This window comes from Ceratotherium simum, chromosome 36 (assembly GCF_057802395.1).
Source record: "Ceratotherium simum simum isolate JZ-2026a chromosome 36, ASM5780239v1, whole genome shotgun sequence".
Taxonomy (NCBI): domain Eukaryota; kingdom Metazoa; phylum Chordata; class Mammalia; order Perissodactyla; family Rhinocerotidae; genus Ceratotherium; species Ceratotherium simum.
Genome location: NC_141935.1, coordinates 28358737 through 28377275, shown reverse-complemented (window position 1 = coordinate 28377275; position 18539 = coordinate 28358737). Strand labels below are relative to the sequence as shown.

Sequence of the window (18539 nt, the reverse complement as noted above, 5' to 3'; positions counted from 1 at the left end):
GAGGATGGGCATTGACTCAGCGTGCTGATGCAGCCGCTCTTAGATAGAGCGTATTCCTGCTCCGGAGAGTCAAAACAGAGCTGGATTGGCCCTCCACGTAGCAGCAGATTACATCCCACTTCTCTGCTTAACCCATGCCATGTCTTCCTAGGTTCCAGAACGTAGAGCACTGACCTGTCTTTTCAGAGAAGGGCAGTGACACCCAGCCACAGAAAGAGAGGAAGGAGGGAATTGAAGGAAATGTATATGGTGATGAATTACGGTTTATAAATTTCCCTTCTAGTTTGTTTTTCTTCTAGTTAGTGCTCAAGTGCTAGTTAAAAAAAGGTTAAAAATCAAGATATGAGTTTCGTTTGCCATTAATTGGGTACACTTACCAGTAATGAGCATGCCGTGATTGGAATCATAAATCATAGAATAAATCTGCATGTCTCCTGGTCCTCCCTGGCTGTCATGGAAGACTTGTAATAGTGAAAGAGTCTGTATATCCCACACTCTGAAAACCTGGGGAAATAAAAACACAGTTCCCACTTTTACATTTTACATTCCCTGTTCAAAGCTATTTATGGGAAGCATTTTCAGAGTCTGTAATACACTCTTAAAAACTTGCAGCGAAGTACGATTTATATGATGAGCACACATTTGCTAAACTCCAGTTTGGTTCTTGGTTCAATTATTGTTCATTAATATCAAAGGAAAATAGCAACAGTGATTAAAAATTTGCTTAAAGGGGGCTGGCCCCGTGGCTTAGCAGTTGAGTGCGTGTGCTCCACTACTGGCAGCCCAGGTTTGGATCTGGGCACACACCGATGCACCCCTTCTCTGGCCATGCTGAGGCCGGGTCCCACATACGGCAACTAGAGGGATGTGCAACTATGACATGCAACTGTCTACTGGGGCTTTGGGGGGAAAAATTTTGCTTAAAGGAACTAGATTTTTCTATCAGTACAGAAGGGAGGGGAAAGACAATATTTATTATTCTTTAAGAGTTTGGAGGAATAATAAAGACTGATCATGACTTACAGTGCAGTTGAAGCCACATTTCTCTTTACACTATGGGCTAGAAAATAGAGAGAAGACTATATTATAGGGGAAGAGTTTCAAATTGTTGTCACGGCTTATGAAGGTGAGAACATCTTACTGAATGAGGTTTCTAAGAACTTCTCCTCTTCCTGCCCAGGGACATAAGAATTACAGAAAGCAGTTTTTATGGCATAGATATGACAAGATGTGTAGATATGTAGATGATGTAGATATAGAAAGAGTACAGACAAATAGGGTATGAGAGCTCTCCTTTGAGGGGAAAAAGGGAAACTGTGTAATAATTCAAATAGAACTTAGGTTGATAGACTAGAATAGAAAAGAACAATGAAGTTCAAATTCAGCAAAACTAAGTCAAGTTTACCCTTTGTCACTTGAAATAACTAGTCTTAGTCTTCTTCATTATTCTCTTCTTTTAGTAAGTTACAGTGTGGTCCAATTTCAGAAATAAGTGTGATTTGATCAAGGATTACATTTCCTAGAATGCATCAACCTTAAATAATATTTTCATGTTATAGTAGTTATTATTATCCTATTAAATTGGAGTATTTGTTGAAAAAATGAGTGATCATTGTATGGAACTACATATATAACTCTAATAAGTAGTTTTGTTAACAGAGATACTGATTTCTAACTGGAGACACTTATAACTGAGTTAACTGAGTTCAAAACTTCACTATTGCTAAGGCAGGTTGGTCCTGCTGTGTAGGAGATCCAGATGTATAGAAGTCATGTGGTTCAGGGAACTGTAAGGAGCCTTTGCTCGGATGTATACCCTCTGTAGCCAGTATTACTCAGAACTTGTACAATTGGAAGTTACTCCCTTTGTTCTAGTAAAAATGCAAATTTGGGGGGAGTAGCTAGAACGTTGAACCTCATCAGTCTTTTGTATCATAAACACGTATAACAGATGATGAATTTAGATTCAGAGCCTAGAATGCGAGAGAAGAAGGTGAAGAACTCGAAGATGGAATCAAGGAGTGCCAAGGAAACTTGTCTCTACTCGAATTGTCTCTGATTTTATTGCCTTGATGAGATATGTTCATGGTTGGCAGTCTTTACGCATGTGTAAACACTCTGGATTGTGGTTAGTGGAAAGAACAAGGGACGAGGCAAAAGAGGATTTGAGTTTCAGCTCTAGTCCGTCCTTTAAACTCCTTGAGCTCAGTTTTCTTGTTTCTAGAACAGACCCCAGCACCCTTCACGTCATTGAATTGATGCGAATATGTTTTCAAATCTGTGATGTTCTCTATAGAGTAATTCTATTTCTTTTTCATCTCTTTTCAGTGTTCAGTTCTTTGGGTCTTTTGTGTGTTTTTAAGGAAGCGATGATTGCTGGGCCAGAAGGCATGAAGACCTTCCTTATCATACTGCCTCTCTCGTCTAGGTTTTCCCGCTGCCTTCTCCCCATGTGCCCTCTTTGTTACTGTCATACCAAACTGCTTCCCGTTTCCGAAAGCCTCTTTCTCTTTCTAGTCTCCGTGTGGTACACATCCTCTTCCCATCATCTACAATTTCCTCTCAACACCCTTCTCTGTCTAGCTAACTCCTACTCTTTCTTCAAATCTGTCATAAAGAGAATGAGAGTTAGACTTCATGTCAGAATAGTGCAACAAATTTATGCCTTGATGTGTGTTTCTTCTCCAAGCACAGAGAAATAGTAGAGAAAATATAAAAAAGAGAAAGAAAAAAGAAATAGCAAGCCTTCACAATAAGATACATATATGTCTATAGATCCAAATAAGAGACAAACAAAGCCACAGATGGGCTGCAGCAGAGGCCTGGGCACTGGATCTGGACAGGCAGTGGCAGGAGAACAGCTCCTGCAGGGAAGACAGGACCAAAAGCACACTCACTGCTCCATGGCAGAGCCCAGAGTAGGTCTCCCGATTCAGAAGAAGGAGGCTGCAAAGCAATAGGCTGTGTTTTATGTTCATCTGGGGATGTGGTTCTTTTTCATCTGTGGGACCAGTGAGAGGTGAGGACACGGCCTTCTGACCAGGAACTAAACCAAGGCAACCTCTGGCCCAGGGACTAGGCCCATCTCTAGACTGGGGCCCAAGGGGCCAGGTGGAGGAAAGTCGTCGATATGGAGAAGTGAGAACACACACACACACACACACACACACACACACAAAGTGAGAGAGAGAGGGAGACATAAATATTAAAAGGAAACTATAATTTTTAGAAAAACATGGAGAAGGATAGCTCTATAAACTTGAGTTGAAAAGGATTTCTTAAGCACAAAAGGCATGAGCCATAAAAGATGGATAAATTTAACTAAATCACAATTAAAAACCCCTGTTCAACCAAAGCAACAATCACAAAGCCACAAAGGGTAAAAACAACCCAAACGTTCACTGGGCAAGTTGGACAGATCATATGTGGTGCACATGCAACAGAATACCATGCAGCAGTTAGAATCAATGAACTAGAGCTATATGTAATAACACAGATAAATCTCAAAATATAGCACTGAGGGGAAAAAAAGGAAATTTTAGTAGCATTCATTCACTATATTCATAGAGAACATTGAAACATGCAAAATAAAACTATAATGTTTAGGGACACTTACATATCTACTAATTGTATAAAAACATGGTACTTGTTCAAAATTAACAAAAACTCAACAGAAACTAATCTCCCTTGGACAGCTTCCATTGGTCACTCCTCCAATTCAGACGTGCTTCCTCTAGCTGCCCATAATACCCGTCTGTATTAGTAGCAATTAGCAATTGTAATATGGTGGCCTACTCAGTGGCCGTCTCTACTACACTGTAGCTTGCTTGAGGGAGGAACCACGTCCTGTTTGATTCTGTTTTCCCAGTGTCTTCTGTATTCTTTAGTTTGCTGGTTAGTTGTTTTTCAGTCTGTTTGCTTACTTATTCCGTGTCTTGGTCCAATAGGAATTTACAGTGGCACAGCACTGCATAGATACCCAATACTTTTTTTTTTTTAATTTTTTGTTTATTGCAGTAACATTGGTTTATAACATTGTAAAAATTTCAGGTGTACATCATTATACTTCTATTTCTGCATAGATTACATCATGTTCACCACCCAAGTACTAACTACAACCCATCACCACACACATGTGCCGAATTATCCCTTTCGCCCTCCTCCCTCCCTCCCCCCTTCTCCTCTGGTAACCACCAATCCAATCTCTGTCCCTATGTGTTTGTTTATTGTTGTTATTATCTACTACTTAATGAAGGAAATCATACGGTATTTGACCTTCTCCCTCTGACTTATTTCACTTTGCATTATACCCTCAATGTCCATCCACGTTGTCACAAATGGCTGGATTTCATCGTTTCTTATGGCTGAGTAGTATTCCATTGTGTATATATACCACATCTTCTTTATCCATTCGTCCCTTGATGGGCACTTAGGTTGCTTCCAAGTCTTGGCTATTGTGAATAACGCTACAATGAACACAGGGGTGCATGTACCTTTACAAATTGGTGTTTTCAAGTTCTTTGGATAAATACCCAGCAGTGGAATAGCTGGATCATATGGTAGTTCTATCCTTGATTTTTTGAGGAATCTCCATACTGTTTTCCATAGTGGCTGCACCAGTTTGCACTCCCACCAGCAGTGTATGAGAGTTCCCTCCTCTCCACATCCTCTCCAACACATGTTGTTTCCTGTCTTGTTAATTATAGCCATTCTGACGGGCGTGAGGTGATATCTCATTGCCAATACTTTTTTTAATTGAATAAATCAATTAATAAATGGGACAGCTTCAGAAAATATAATTCATTTACTTTATATCTTGTTGTTAGAGCCATTGAGTCGATTCTGACTCCTAGCGCCCCTGTGGACAGCAGAGCAGGACCCTGCCCCATCTTTTTGCGCCATCCTCTCCCCTTCCGTCTGTCTTAGTCTGGAAGCTCCGCTGAACCCTGTCCACCATGGGTGACCCTGCTGGTATTTGAAATACCAGTGGCATAGCTTTCAGCGTCACAGCAACGCACAGCTGCCACAGACAACCACAGATGGGTGGTGTGGTCCCCCTGACCGGGAAACGAACCCAGGCCTCAGCAGTGAAAGCACCGAATCTTACCACTAGACCACCAGGGCTGGCTACTTTATCCTTAGGTGGTCATAATATGTTAGTTACTTTGGAAGAGAAGAGAGCAGTGATACTAATCAGGCTCTCCTGATCCTAGTCTTCCTCTCTCACTCACTCCCCCCAGGGGTTGACAGTATGCCTAGGGTCAGTATTAGTGCTTCAAAGCTGGAGAGAAGAGAAGTGGAGCCAGGTCAGCCCTGAAATGGTTTAGAAAGGGCAGAACATTTCAGAAAGAGACTGAGTTGATGTAGAGAGAAAATCTGAGAGGACAGGTGGCTTACACTCAAGAAGCCCTAGGGTGGCAGAAGGCACTATTTATAAATTATAAATTAGACGTTAAATATGTGTATATAAAACTGAAATTACAAGAAATAATCAAGTTCTAGTAGCAGTAAAAATAATAATGATTTTCAAACAAATTGGGAATGGAGTTGGATGGAAGGGTTTTTTTTTTACATTGGGAAAAATTCAACTACAGGCTGATGAGGCTTTGAGGATAAAATGGAAACTAAAGTTACTAATCCCAAAATATCAAAGAAAAAGACAATAGAAAGGCGTCTCTTGAAGCCTTTTGTGAGGAATAATTAATAAATGATGACGAAGCAGAAATATTTGAAAAAATCTGCATGTGTGCATGCCAGGAGTGAGGATTGTTCTGATTCAACCACATTTCCTGGCTTTTCTTCTCGCAAACTTGATGCCAAATGCTATTATCCAAATGTATTCATGAAGTGCCCTTTTTTTTTTCTTGATGGGTGTTTATTACAGAGTAACTACAGCAGAATATCTACTGTTTAGGAGTTGTTCTCAGATACATAAAAAAGGAGTTATAAGAAGATGCAAAACTAACATGACATACAAAATTCATTATACATCAAATAATTATGAGACTCTGGGCGAGGTGCTACAGCATCAAAAGATCACTAGAGGCACTATTACTATTCTTGAGCAGATCTTAGTCTGAGCAGGGGACTAGCTAGAAGACAAATAATGATAAGGCATTGTAAGAAATACTCAAAGGGAAGTGTGGCATTGTGCCATGATAAAAATTGCACTGGCAGAAATCTTTAGAATTGCAGTGTCAATTAGGTAGAGGGAGAGTCATGAGGAATTCACTATTTTCTGATTTATCAAGGAAAACTGGGATTTTTGCCTGTCTTCCTAATTTTACCCAGTAGCTACAGGAGGTTAATAAGATTTTAGTCCCCAAATGAATCAAATCAGGATTACATGACTTTACAATGGAAGAGCCTGAAAATATCTGAGATTATGAAATTCTTTTGAAGGGTAACATAGTGTACAGACAAATGGAATATTTGCACACCAGGGTATGGATAACACTACAGTGCAAACAGTAGACATTCAGCATTATTTGTGTAGGGAATTCAATGCAAAAATATATTTATTAAGTTCTTACAAGTAACTTAGGAAGAAGAAAGAAATTTTTTTTCTCTATATGCAACTAAAACTGTTAATTTTGTTATCTTGTTCTCACTTTTTTCCTGTGTGATAACCGACAAATGGAAAATGAAGACACCCAGCATGTCTTTTAAAGATTTTATTTATTTATTTTTCCCCCAAAGCCCCAGTACATAGTTGTCTGTCATAGCTGCACATCCTTCTAGTTGCTGTATGTGGGACGCGGCCTCAGCATGGCTGGAGGAGTGGTGCCTCGGTGCGCACCCGGGATCCGAACCCGGGCCGCCGGCAGCGAAGCGCACGCACTTAACCGCTAAGCCACGGGGCCGGCCCCAGCATATCTTTTAAAACTTAACTTTTTAATTACCGCATTATTACATGTGTCTCGTAGAAATTTCACACAGTAAAGAAACCGAAGACCCCTTCCCACCTGCCACTCCCTCTGGGTTCCCAGGTTCCACTCCTTGGGTTAATCATTGTTGGAAGATACTTCTTTAGGAGGCGGACTAGTCAGTTGAATCCTGCTTTACGACTTACTAGCTGTGTGACCTTGGGAAAATCACTTAACTTCTCTGAGCCTTAGTTTTCACACTTGTGAGGGAGACTATACCAGCACCTATCCCACAGAGTTGTCATGAATGTTAAATGAGGTGACATATAGGAAGAGCTTATATCTATATTAGGGCATATTAACTACTTAGATTTACCTCGTTCTTTCTAATGGCTGCATAGTATTCCATTGTATGAATGCCCCACATTTTATTTAATTAGTCCCCTATTGTTGGACATTAGACTTATTTCTTTTCTTTTCTTTTTTTTTTGAGGAAGATCAGCCCTGAGCTAACATCCATGCTAACCCTCCTCTTTTTTGCTGAGGAAGACCGGCTCTGAGCTAACATCTGTTGCCAATCCTCCTCCTTTTTTTTTTCTCCCCCAAAGCCCCAGTAGATAGCTGTATGCCATAGTTGCACATCCTTCTGGTTGCTGTATGTGGGACATGGCCTCAGCATGGCAGGAGAAGCCGTGCGTTGGTGCGTGCCTGGGATCCACCAACAGCGGAGCACGCGCACTTAACCGCTAAGCCACGGGGCCTGCCCACTTCTATTTTCTTTTAGTAAAACAATAGTGACGCTCTTCGTACAAGTAAGTTTGTAGAGCAGTGTGATCTTAACTGTTTGATAAATTCCTAGAAGTAGAATTTTTGTGTCAAAGGGTGTGAACATTTTAAGTTTTGTTAGATATTGCTGAATCAGCCTTGCCTTTTGAGATGATTACAGGCAGTTGATGACTTTCTGATTTCAAGTTGCAAAATGAGCTTTCATGATTAGCTCCAATTATCTAAGACAATTGAACTTAATGTTTTTGTCATTCCTAGGTTTTGTCAATGATTTTTGGCAGTTTTGCTTTATTTAGTCAACTAGATTTTTAGCTCCTTTTGGGCAGAGATTATATCGAAAGACGTATAGACACAGGGCCTGACTCAATATTAGGCACTTAGGCTCATATGTTGGTTGACTCATATTAACACAGTAGGAAGTCAGGATTCCTAGCAGTATAGCCTGGAGACACAACCAGTTTACCAGCCAAGGAACAGTGTCAGGCTTTTCTGGGAACCATATCTGCTAGGAGATGAAGGTTAACGTCAACAGAATACCCAGATAGCTACTTTAGGTAGGCTGTAGCGAGTGTGTGTGTCTCTGTGTGTGTGTGTGCAGGCGTACGAATGTGGGTTGTGGGTGTGCAAGGGGTCTGAGGGTTCTGAAAGCTGGTAGGAATGGGGGGGTGAGGAGAAAGTCTAGAGGATAAAATAGTATTATAAAGACCCTCTGAAACACAATATGAACCACAAAGGAAATAGTCCCAAAGGGCAAAAATCAGAAACAGCATCGCTCATCTTAAGCAATTGTGCACTAACAGCAAAGTGGCCCAGGTTATGTCAATAGACAGTCATGGCCACAGACAAAAGGAAGCTTCATGTAGGGACTGGTTCCCCATTGTCTTTGTAGGCACTTTAGCTCCCATGGCTCAGAACCATCAATAGGGTCTTCTTTTGAAGACAGTCAATGAGCTGTCCTGTGGGGACAGACGGAAGGAAAACAGCAAGCCCTGTACATAAGCAAAAAGCATTGCAAGTTGAGTACAGAATCCTAGAGCAAGTGCCCTCACTCCCTTTCCTTAGCCTGTATTTTTTCTTTCCAGAGGGCCACGCAGATTTTATTAGCTAAAGGTTCCCAACTTGTATGGGTCTTCCCCAGGTAATGTTCCTACAACCACTCTGAAGAACGTTTTGAGACAAGTAACTCTTACTCTTGAGAAGGTTGCAAATCAATTTACCCGAAAAGGAATGTCCCAAGCAGCAGAGAAAGGGCAGAAGATGGCACAGTGCTGGAAGGAGGGAAGCTAGGCTCTCAGTCACGGATGCTTCCAGTTTTCCAAAAAGTAGAACAAACCCACAAACTTGAAATTACATCATTGACAATAACTCCACGCGAAAAGAAAGCACAAGGAGCTAAAGCCAGGAAAGACTTCTGATTTTTACAACTAAAGATAACATATTTTAAAGGGTCAGCTTTTCTTCCCATCCCCGGGTCTATTTCAACTGCACACATTTCTTACCTGTCAAAGAGAGACAAACTCCATTTTTGTCTTAGTGAAGGCTTCGTGGAGAATGTGACATTTCACTTAGATTTAAAGGATGAATAGAATAGTTGGGTATGGGAGGAGAGTTGTTTCAGACAAAGATGGGAAAGCACACAGCCTCTGGGGGAAGAGTTTGGTAAAGCTTAGAGTGTCTGAAGGTGAATAAGTAGAAACAAAGCTGGAAAGGTGTTCTAGTTCCAGACCATAGAGAACCTTAAAAACTAAAAAAAAAGTAGATTTTACTTGTAAGGCATGAAGTGCCTTTGGAGAAATGTAAGAAGACGCTGACAAGGTTATAAGTGGGTTAGAGGATGATTAATATGACAGTATAATACTTGGATGGATTAGAGATGGAAAAGACTGGGAAGTGGGAGTACTACAGTGCCTTTTAATATGCCTCCTTCAACTGGGAGACCCTCAGTGTGTCTGCACTAAGATCATGACTGTGGGAAGAAAAATGAAGTGATTGATATGAGAAACATTTCAGAGACCTGAAGACTGGCCAGTGAGAGGGGTTAGGGAGTCAGAAGTTTCAAAATTGACATTGAAGTTGGTTAGGGTTCACCAGGAAACAAATGATACCATTAACAGCTAGAGGAAAATCAGAAGTCAGGAAAAGAAGATTTGAAGTGGAAAACAAATTCAGTGTTAGATATGCAGGAATTTTTTAAAGGATAAATAAGAACTGAATGGTTTGTAGTTGAGGAAAAGGAAGCTTGAAGATAGGGAAATTGGGTATAAGAAGAAGAGAAATCATGGTTGATGAAACAAGGTTCTTGATGGGGCAGTTTTAGATTTATTTTTTAACAATTTTTTTTGTTTTTTTGTGAGGAAGACCAGCCCTGAGCTAACATCCAATGCCAATCCTCCTCTTTTTGCTGAGGAAGACTGGCCCTGGGCTAACATCCACGCCCATCTTCCTCTACTTTATATGGGACGCCGCCACAGCATGGCTTGACAAGCAGTGCATCGGGGTGCACCCGGGATCTGAACCTGTGAACCCTGGGCCATCACAGCAGAGCTCAAGCACTTAACCACTGCGCCACCAGACCAGCCCCAGGGCAGTTTTAGATTAAGAACATAAAAGGAGGGATGTGATTTAGGTAGGAAGAGAAATGCTTGATCTTGGGCAGGAGGGAAAGAAGAAAAAGTAGGTAATAGTACAGAAACATTTTGAGGTAGAAATGAGGGAAATTAATAAAGTGACCTCAAAATTCTCAGTTTATTAGATGGTGATGTAGCTTGTGGAGAGTGAGAGCAGCCTCGTGGGCAATAGGAGAGTAGAGAAGATTTGTTTAACCATCATGGAGACTTGATGGTACTCAGAGGAGAATATAAATGACAGAGTAGCATCTAAAGTGTGGGTGTTTCAGAAAGCCTTACCCTATTCTATGCCATATACCATACCCATAATCTGCACCTGTGTGGTCACAAAAGAGGTTCAGGACAAATGTGGATGGATCAACACAAGTCCCATCCCCACTGCGGAGGGAAGCACAGGCCTTTCTGAAAATTGCTGATGTCTGTTGAGGACTGGTTACATACCAGCACTGTGTCACATGCTTGCTTGCATTGTCGTATTTAATCCCCACATCAGTCCTAGAGGGAAGTACTCTGTTATCGTCCTCAGCTATCTCAAGTGAGTCGCCCGAGATCACAACCTGTAATTGTCAGAGCCAGGACTTAAATTTAGGTTTACCCCATTTTAGAGGCCATTCTCTTAGCCTCTGTGGGAGATCAGGATTGGCCACCCCAAGATGTGTCTCTTTGCCTTGATTATTTTTAAGAACAAAAGACTCAGAAAGAAACTTTGACCTTCCCCCTCACTGCCTAAAAGAATTTAAGAAAAAAGACCTGTCCCCAGGACAGGTCATCACCATAGATAACTCTTGGTATGGATAGACTGGGAGGGTCCTTGCTAAGTCCATTCCTATCAAAGCTCTGAAAACCAAGCAAGAGTAGAAGCTACCCTTCGTAAGAGACATTTATATTTGTAAGGGAAATCTCCATTTGTAAACTGTCTCCTTCTCTGTACCAGGAAGAAGTGGGGATGACCTTATCTCTAGAAACTTGTCAATGCAGAAGGCAAGGCCTTAAATCTGCATGATAACTTTACTCTTGTTTACTGTGCTTTCTGGTCATCTCCCATAGCTGACTCCCCCCACCTCCAACATCCTCCTTCGTCTTTAGCTGAAGATAGTATTTAACATGAGATCCTCCAGCATTTGGGGAGTTACCCAGATTTTCCTGGGTCTCTCCCCTGTATCCATGTTACCAAGCTCTGTTTGATTTTCTCCTGTTATTCTGTCTCATGTCAATTTAGTTCGTACCCCTGCCAGAAGGACCCAGAGGGTAGAGGATTTCTCTTCCTTACCTACGCCATGCTGCTTGGAAGTGAGACAGTAGTGTAATCTTCACCTAGGACAATATCTTAGACAAGATCATGGGTAAGATGAAGTCCTGCCCACCCTCAGGCCAGGCTGGCAACCTGTCTGGCTTGCTCTGACCTTATCCACCTGGCGCCTAATTTCAAGACATTGCTTCTTGCTGTAAGATACACCCACAGACCAAACTTTGCCTTTTCTCGGGTTCCTTCACATCACTTCCAAAGTGAAAATTTAAGAGAAATAGCAACTCTTAAACACCCATTTGCAATCTGTCATAAATCATCAAAGCATGTATATTTCTCCTGCTCATCATAGGAAAAAAAAAAAGAAAGAACTCTAACTCTTGTCAGCTAGAGTTGTGCTTGAGATGGTTGTCAACCATTGTTCCCACTGGTTTTGTTAATGAAATGAAAGGAAGTGAAGTTTAAATTTCTCTCTGCATTTTTCAATCTTTGTCAATTCTTCAGGGGCAGTAGACATGGCATAGCTGTTCAACACTTGAGCTCTACGACTAGAAATACAATTTTTGGCAGTTGGAGGAGAAATATAATTTTAACAGTTGCAGGAGAAAATAATATCCTGGTGGGAAGGCTGCAAAACTAGGAGGAAGGATGAAAATCTGTTTTAAGAGCTTAGGAAAAGGCAAGGAGTAGGAACATGACTAGCTCGTGATTTATTAAAGCTTGATGTGATGAAAGATAATTTATATGAAGTCATTTGAAGGAATGTTAGGTATGTAAAACCTGTTACTTTTGCTGTAATTAATAATAATATTGATAATAATAGTAATAATAACAGCTTCAGCAAAGACATGTATGTGCCTAGTTTGCTATTCTTTCTGCCTAAACTGCTCTTTTCCCAGATCTTCATGGGGCAGCTCCTTCTCCCCTCATTCAGGCTTCAGGGTTTATGTCACCTCCTCAGAGGTGATTTTCAGTTACACCACGTTATTGTGTTTTCCATTCATTACAATACTTATCATACTGTTTTCTTATGTATTTGTTACTTTGCTTGTCTGTCTCTTCCCCTAGAATGTAAACTTCTTGTGAAAATACTTTATCTCCCTTGTTCAATGTTCTCTCTCTAGAACCCAGAACAGTACCTGACACATCATAGACACTCACGAAATAAATGCTTGCTGAATAAGTGAATAAATGATCTCATTTCATCTTTATAACAACTCTCTGGACTAAACACTACTACATTTTACACAGAAGAGACTGTGTGGAAAGATATTAAGTAATTTGCCCAAGTGGACCTAATGGAATGCTTGAATGAGCATCATCTTAATACACCCATTTCATTTAAAACAAATTGTAAAGGTTATCTCTTCTGTCTCTTCACCTCTGGGCATGAATGGCCTAAACTCTTGCCAGAAAGATATATGTCTATATTTTTTTAATTCTATAGAGGAGAATTCATAACATGTTTTAGTTTTAGTGTCTCCAAATCTTCTCTTTCTAGTATCATTTTTAAAATATTTTAATTAAATTTAATTAAAATAAAACATAGTTTCCTTATTATAAAAGCAATGCTTATTTACTGTAAAAAAGTGGATAAGCAAAGAAAGAAAGAAAAAGAAAATTAAAAAATACAGAAAAGAAAAAAATCTAAAAATCCATCCACAATCTTGCCACCCAGGTAATCACTAACATCTTGGTTTTAATCATCCTGATAATATATGATAGACAGAGAAATACTTTTAAATGGGTTAATCTCTTACATATTGTTTCACTATGTTTCATATAATGTATTGTTTAGATATTTTCTTATCGATATTCATCTATATAGTGTTGAAGGTCTATATGATAATCTTACTATATAAAAGGATATATCATAAGTTACTGAATCAGGGGGTGGGGGAGTTGGAGGTAGGTGGTCAAAAGATACAAACGTTCAGTTAGAAGATAAATAAGCACTCAGATGTCATGTACAACATGATGACTGTAGTTAACACTGTTACATGATATATAGGAAAGTTGTTAAGAGAGAGTAGATCCTAAGAGTTCTCATCACGAGGAGAAAAAATAGTTTTTTTCCTTTTTCTTTTTTTTTTTTGGTGTCTATATGAGGTGATAGATGTTAATTAAACTTACTTTGGTAATCATTTCACAATATATGTAATTCAAGTCATTACACTATATACCTTAAACTTACACAGTTTGCGGTATGTCAATTATATCTCAGTAAAACTGGAAAATAAATAAATAAAAAATTACTGAGTCAAAGCCTTATTTTTAGACATGGATTTTCTCACTTCCGTTCCCTTCTTCTTTCTTTCTATTTCTTTTCCTTTCTTCTTTCCTTTCTTTTTTCTTTTTTCTTTCTTAAAACAGTATAAGCAATAGTGCAAGGAACGTCCTTTTACATAGATCTTTGGGCACTTATCTGATTACTTTATTAGAATAAATGCCCAAAATGTTCTTGCCAGCTCTACCTGCAACAGCACTGCGTAAACGTGTCTGTTTTTCTGCCCGCCCCTTCTCTTCTCCCCTCCTCGTTTTGTTCACATACTGATCTGCTAAAATTGTTGGTTTAAGGATATTATTCCAGTTTCTGGCATTTTTGTTGCATTCTTGACCCCGCTGCTATCTGTCTATACTTTTTTATGTGTGTAGGGAGGCTGTCTGGGGTCGGGATATGGGAGTGGCTACACTTAGCCACTAGGTAGCTATATGACCTTGTGCAAGTTATTTAGGTCTCATTTTCCTTTATATGTGCAAAATTGGGATAATTACTTTACAGGGTTGTTATTAGCATCATATGAGTTGTGTATGTAAAATACATACCACAGTGCCTGGCACTTTGTTAGCATTTGATAAATGACAGCTATTATTATAGCTTACAGAAAGTTGGAATGTTTATGTAGTCATATTTAATTTTCCTTTAGCCATAGGTATTATACTTAGGAATTACCCTGAAGTTATATGAATATTCACCTGTATTTTCTTCTGGAAAATTCTCACACTTCTATGGTTTTTCATTTTACATTTAAAATCTTTAATACATATGGAAAGTATTTTGCTGTTTATTATTAAGTGATGATCTTATTATATAGTTTTTCCTTAGGTGGTTAATCAGTTTTCCCAACATTTAATGAACAAATCATCCTTTGCTCACTGATTTGAAATGCTACTTTTATCATATACAGAATTCCTGTACATACATGAAGTAATTCTTACATTTTCTCCTTTGTTTCTTAGATGTGTCTAACTGTTCCTGTATTGATTACTGCTTTGTTTTATTTATTGTGGCTTTATAATATGTTTTAATATCTGACAGGGAAAGTGCCATCTTATAATTATATTTTCCAAAGTTTCTAGGGTATTCTTATATATCAATATTTTTACATTAACTTTAAACTTGGCAAACTGTTATTTAAATAATCCTGAATAACATTAAACATATAGCGTAATTTGATGGAGAATATCTTTTACAGTATAATATTCCCATGCAGGAATGTAGGGTGTGCCTCTATTTATGGTCTTAAATAAAAGTACCTCAGAAAAACTTCATAGTTATCTCAATAGTATTAATAGTGAATATTGCTTGTTAAGGTTATTTCTAGGTATTTCGTAATTTTTTCGTCTTGTGAATGCTATCCCTTTGACTAATTTTTTCCTAACTGGATACTGCTCTTGCATAGAAATTTATTCTTATAAATTATTACAACGAGCCACTTTATTGAACTTATCTGTTCTAAAAATTTTAAGCTGATTTTATTGATTTTTCAAGCAATCACATTATTTGCAAATATAGTAATTCAGTCTTCTCATTTTTAATATTTATAACTCATTTTTTCTTGCTTTATTACGTTGGTTAGAACATTTAAAACACTGTTTAATAACAGCAACAATAACAGAGATCCTTGTTTTTCTGTTTTTAATGGTGATGTTCCCATCTGTCATGGGCAAGCCTCTTGTGTTTTACCATTGAGGATAATATTGGCTCTCCTCCCAACACTGTATCTGTTATTCTTGTCTTTAAACATGTTCTTTCATATGCTGTTATCAGTGGAAACAGAGAAGAATGGCTCATCATTTTCCTCTCCACATTGACAATATTCTTCTCAGTGACTACTAGCTTTTTCAGTCAAAAATTGCATGTGTTCTAAATTTTACAATAGTTAATTTTAAGGGAAAACAGTTTGTTTTGTTTCATTTTTGTTGTTTTCTTTTTGTTACCTTTGCAGAGGAAAGGCTAATGACGTGCTGCTCTTTCTCGTTCGTCACGATCTCGGTGATACTGAACATGTGGCCCACAAGTTTCCCCACGGGCTTGGTGCTGATGTTGGGATGCCACAAACGGAGCACTTTATCATCTCCTGAAAGGAAGGACAAGGAGAGATTATTTTCTCAGGGAGACAGGTGGGCAAAGGTTAGATTCTCTCTCACTCAATCGTATCCTTATCTTGCTTCTAATATCAAATCACAGTCTGTTTCTTCCAGGATGCATTCTATGATTGACTTGCTAAGAGGCTAGCCTTGTTTTGGGTCTGCTGCTTCTTGTCAAAGCTGTTTTGTAATAATTTTATTTACACATACAAATGTGAACTCTTATAAATATTTTATGAGTCCTTTCCTTGATTCAATACTTTCCCACTCATTCATGCATTGATGTGTTATTTATACTTTATTTACTTCCCCAAAGTATTTAAGGCAGCTGCTCTTTTGTTTTCACATTCTTAAATTATGCAAACATTATAATAATAAAAGAAATCAAAGGAAGAGGAAAATTGCACATAATCTCTACCATTATAACAAATCAACTGTTTTCATTTTTCCGTCTTCCCTTCTAGCACATCTCCATAAGCATGGATAATTCATATGTAGTCACTGTCATAGCACAGACACTATCTTTTTAATTGTTAAAATCAAATTAGTACATGGTAAAAGATTTAAACAATATATGGAAGAGTATAATTTTGGTAAAAAATGTCTTTTTTCCCCTCATAATCCCTACTTCCACTGCCTATAGATAATCACTGTTAACATTTTCTTCTCTTTCTTTCAAATAGACTTTTTATTTTCAGAGTTAAGAATAATGCTTTTCCATTCATATTTAAATATTTCATATTATTTTCAGGAAGTACTTAAGAAGATTTCTCAACAACAAAAAAATAACTATCACTAATTTTTATCTTTGATATACACATAAAAATATATTATAAATGTTGCCAAAATACAAAAATCACTGTTTTGGAATGTATTTCTATCAAGAAATAACAGAATGGGCTATACTGAATGCATAGAGAGACAGACCAAATTAAAATTTTGTAGAATAGATTTGTCATTTTATTATTATATGTAGATTTAAGGGAAAGTTGCTTCCTTTTTTTTCTAGCTTTATTGAGATATAATTGACACATAACATTGTGTAAGTTTAAGGTGTACATATGATGATTTGATATATGTATGTATTGCAAAATGGTTACTACAATAAGGTTAGTTAACACATCCGTCACCTCACTAGTTACCTTTTTTGTTGTGTCATGAGAACTTTTAAGATCTACTCTCTTTGCAACTTTCAAGAATACAATACAGTATTGTTAACTATAGTCACCACACTTTGTATTAGATCCCCAGAACTTATTCATCTTATAGATGGAAATTTGTACCCTTTTTATAAATAAAATATGATTAAAATGATAAAAATAAATATATTTAATGTAACTTTTAAAAAATATAAGTTAGATATATTTCCAGATACATTTTTATATCCATTTTATACTTGTTTGCTATTTTAATAGGTCTAAAATGATACTTTGTTTTAATTTAATTTATATGATGGCTAAAACTGTTGAGTATTATTTCCCATGTATATCTGCTAATTATATCTCCTTCCTCTGTGAATTGTTTGACCATATCCTTTACCTATGATCTATTAGAATTTGGATTATATTAAAAATTAAAATGTAATTAAAAATTTCATCATATGTGTATATGTATACACACATCCAGTTTTATGATAAAGACTGGCTAGCCGTTCACCAAATCTGTATTGTCTCTTACTGGGTACATAGCTAGACTACATTTCCCAGACTCCCTTGTATTTACGTGTGGTCAGGTTACTGACTTTTACCCAGTGAACTACGAGGGTTGATTTTACATGACTGAGAAGAAATACATTTCCATTGTGTTTTAGTCATTATACATTTTGGGATTTATTTGTTATAGCAGCTAGCATTACCTGAACTAATGCATAGTTATAATCTAATTGTATTTTTTTTTTTAAAAAAGTAATCTAAACCATGTATAATAGTTTACAAAATACAGAATATTTTTAAGATATTGGATTCTCTATTTCACAAATCATTAAATGTCATCCTGGAAGTTGAGTCATACAAATATCAAAGAATTTCAAGTTGGGACCCTAGCAGTTATACCCTTCAACTCTCCTATATCATAGAAGAAAGAAACTAACTCCTAAAGATTAAATGATTTTAATTAAATGGTTTAATTTAATTTAACTTAATTTAGTTTCATGATTTAAATGTGACCTGTCCAGAATCACATATCAGAAAGTGACATCACATTTAGGAATACTATGACGCGTTCTTAAGCACCTTACTTATTACCAAGGACATTTAGGGCACTAGGAAAAAAAAGATTGTATCATTGCATTATTACCTAAGTTATAATTTATATATAACCTAAGTTATAATTCACAATTTATATATAAAATATCTAAAATTCAAAATGGTCATTTTAATCCATCAGGTAGCATGTCTGTAGCCACTCGCAGGATGAATTAGCTGATATATATTGGAATTTTTTTTTTAATATATATATATTTTTTATAATTTTATTTATTTATTTATTTTTTCCCCCAAATCCCCAGTAGATGGTTGTATGTTGTTAGTTGCACATCCTTCTAGTTGCTGTATGTGGGACGCGGCCTCAGCGTGGCCGGAGAAGCGGTGCATCGGTGCGCGCCCGGAATCCGAATCTGGGCCGCCAGTAGCGGAGCGCACGCAC

The 18539-nt window shown here is 37.8% G+C and overlaps 1 protein-coding gene across 1 annotated transcript in view; it reads right to left on the bottom strand.

Annotated features, from left to right (window-relative positions):
• The window catches only part of WDR64 (WD repeat domain 64), a 132945-nt gene that overhangs the window by 53407 nt on the left and 60999 nt on the right, over positions 1–18539 (bottom strand). The window contains exons 10-11 of the mRNA XM_087424246.1: positions 15747–15886; positions 378–504 (exon numbers count right to left, since the gene is read on the bottom strand). Of these exons, the coding sequence (XP_087280372.1) occupies positions 378–504; positions 15747–15886 (267 nt within the window). The remainder of the gene's footprint in view (positions 1–377; positions 505–15746; positions 15887–18539) is intronic.